This window comes from Colossoma macropomum, unplaced genomic scaffold (genome assembly GCF_904425465.1).
Source record: "Colossoma macropomum unplaced genomic scaffold, Colossoma_macropomum, whole genome shotgun sequence".
In the NCBI taxonomy this organism is placed as follows: Eukaryota; Metazoa; Chordata; class Actinopteri; order Characiformes; family Serrasalmidae; genus Colossoma; species Colossoma macropomum.
Window position 1 is genome coordinate 1,373,694 of NW_023494787.1, and position 2,956 is coordinate 1,376,649.

Sequence of the window (2,956 nt, forward strand, 5' to 3'; positions counted from 1 at the left end):
TTACCTGCACAGCTCCTTTATTCTGACAGTGCTGCTGTGATTAACACCCTCAGTCTTGGTGAACAGGGTGGTCTGAGACACACAGAGCTGAGTGAAGACTGAGCTCGGGAGCAACACAGTGGACTCAACTGGACAAGCAGGTGAATGAAGTGAGTGAGTGCTGACGGTTCAGTAGCCGTTACAGAAATGATGTACCTGGATTTCATAGTTTGTCCCATTCACTATTTGTGATCTGTAGTCCAGCGGCTGGAAAACAGGGAATTTCCTTCTGGTCTTCGCCTCGACTTCAGCTTTTACCTGGAATTAAAAGGAGAGCAACAAGACGGTAAAATCAGACATTATTAATCAAGAAGTGAAAAGCAGATCCAACTGAAATATTCAGACAGTTTTATTGATTTATCTGGAACAAAGATGATCTGAACGTTACAGATGAGCTCATGACACTAAACATTCAGAGATACTTTATTCTGAGTCTTTTAGATCAAACAGGCTCTCAGTAACATTAGGATTAGGATTAGGGCCAGGGTGAGGATTAGGATTAGTGCCAGGGTGAGGGTTAGGATTAGGGCCAGGGTGAGGATTAGGATTAGTGCCAGGGTGAGGGTTAGGATTAGGGCCAGGGTGAGGGTTAGGATTAGTGCCAGGGTGAGGATTTGGATTGGGGCCAGGGTTAGAGTTAGGATTAGTGCCAGGGTGAGAGTTAGGATTAGGGCCAGGGTGAGGGTTAGGATTAGTGCCAGGGTGAGAGTTAGGATTAGTGCCAGGGTGAGAGTTAGGATTAGTACTAGGGTGAGGGTTAGGATTAGGGCCAGGGTGAGGATTAGGATTAGGGCCAGGGTGAGAGTTAGGATTAGTGCCATGGTGAGGATTTGGATTAGGGCCAGGGTGAGGGTTAGTATTGGTGCCAAGGTGAGGATTAGGATTAGGGCCAGGGTGAGGGTTAGGATTAGTGCCATGGTGAGGATTTGGATTAGGGCCAGGGTGAGGGTTAGTATTGGTGCCATGGTGAGGATTAGGATTAGGGCCAGGGTGAGGGTTAGGATTAGGGCCAGGGTGAGGATTAGGATTAGGGCCAGGGTGAAGGTTAGGATTAAGTTCTAGGTTGAGGTTAAGGTTACGGTTGGGATTAGGGCCAAGGTGAGGGTTAGGATTAGGTAGCTGTATATATAATTCAACTAGGAAATATAATCTTCATTCTGAAGTTTCAGTCAATATTCAGAGGATAAATATCGGCCAGTCAGACTGGATTAGATGAATTTACTGATATGAATTTAAATAAATCAAGATATTCACTAAACAGCAGGGCAGAATGGAAAAGTGAGGAAATTCTCATTCACCTTCTTGCAGATGTCGATTTCATTTGCACCAGCTTCCTTCCAAGGAGACCACCCGCCAAGCTGTTCGGAGGACATGGTTCTTCAGGCTTGTTCTGCAGTAGAATGGAAGAATCTGACCAGAGTGAACGAGTGGAGCGTCTGTGTTAAAGGCGCTGTAATTCTGCCCTATTTATACTGTCAGGATCACATGATGACTCAGATGGAATGAACCATCAATCAGCACTGAATCAGGATGACGTTTCAGCTGTAACCTGCATAATTATTAACTCCACTACAAACCTACTGTTCAAGAGTCAAATACCTTCCTTTGTTTAATTTCAGTACAAGTTATTAATCTTCAGCATCAGGAAACAGACATTTAACAGGAAATGACACAGAAGCCTCAACGGCTAAACCCAATATCAGATGATTCAGTGTTTAGTGTGTCACTCTTTACCTTTATTACAGCTTCCATTCGGTGGTGTTGAGGTCTGGACTCTGGGGTGGTCAGTCCATCGTTCAGCTTCTTTGTTTGATGTGTCCGTCTCCTTTTCTCAGTGAGGTTCTTCTTGATCAGCTACACATCCTTTCAGACCCACAGCGCTGAGTCGTCTTCTCACAGTGGAAGGATGGACAGAAACACCTGTGGATGTTTTCAGATCTGATCAGCTTGATTTTCTCCTCTCTCTCAGAGATGAAAGCTTTAAATGCTGTTTATCTGATGGGGGCAGTTTTGGTTGCTACCAGGTCTTCCAGGTAGTTGTTAGGAGACACAATTCCTCTGTAGGATTTAATCAGTTTTTTTATTCTTTTTTTTTCATGTTGACTCTCTCCTTCCTTGTGTGACTGTATTATATCTTATATCTAATCTCTTCACAAAGATCCCCTGAAAAATCAATCATTTGTACTTAATGGCTGATTTAAACTGGAGATGAAATAAATGAAGGGTGGACTGAAGGGCACTGTTTCTGTGGTACACAAACCTGCAGCAAATCCTGTACAAGGAAACATTTTTGGCGAGTGCTCAGTTTCCTGGTTAACCCGTCTAACTGCAGCTGTTTGTTAAAATGCTGGGTTCCATTGAAGTATATTTAAAAGGAATACTTCTGTAGAAGAAGGCAAAAACACTCTTAACTTATAGTATAAGTTGAGGTCTGAAGCTCTGTGTGCTCTCTTTTGCAGGGGATTGGAATGTTTAAAGTAAGGGGCCCCCTGGTCCAAAGGCCCCATAGGGAGTAGGTCTCTCACTTTCTCCCTTCTTCTCTTAGTTCCAAATAGATGAGATCATTTTAAAAAGGACCGTATGTTCTGTCTTCTGTTTCAACAACAAGAACCATATATAAGCAGTTGGAATATTCTGTTCGAGAGGGGACACTTAGAATTGGCACGGATCCTCTCTCAGGTACTTCATAGTGCTTGATGTGATACTGACAAGCAAGACGGTGTCAGCGGAGACTCCTTCATCATCTTCACATCATTGCTACTTAATAGACAACATCATGCTCATTCTTTAGACCCAGTTTCTCTAGATTGTGGACTTGTAGGCTTATTTTGGAACTGTAGGCGTGAGCAGGAGTACCTGACTGGTGTAATAGGCTAAACATTTGCCCCACCATCAGGAGATCATGAGTTCAAATCCC

The 2,956-nt window shown here is 43.6% G+C and overlaps 1 protein-coding gene across 1 annotated transcript in view; it reads right to left on the minus strand.

The window, feature by feature from the left end:
- The window catches only part of LOC118804993 (leukocyte cysteine proteinase inhibitor 1-like), a 4,065-nt gene extending 2,360 nt beyond the window's left edge, over positions 1–1,705 (minus strand). The window contains exons 1-2 of the mRNA XM_036565584.1: positions 1,338–1,705; positions 196–297 (exon numbers count right to left, since the gene is read on the minus strand). Of these exons, the coding sequence (XP_036421477.1) occupies positions 196–297; positions 1,338–1,412 (177 nt within the window). The 5' untranslated portion in view covers positions 1,413–1,705. The remainder of the gene's footprint in view (positions 1–195; positions 298–1,337) is intronic.
- Positions 1,706–2,956: the final 1,251 nt, after the last annotated feature.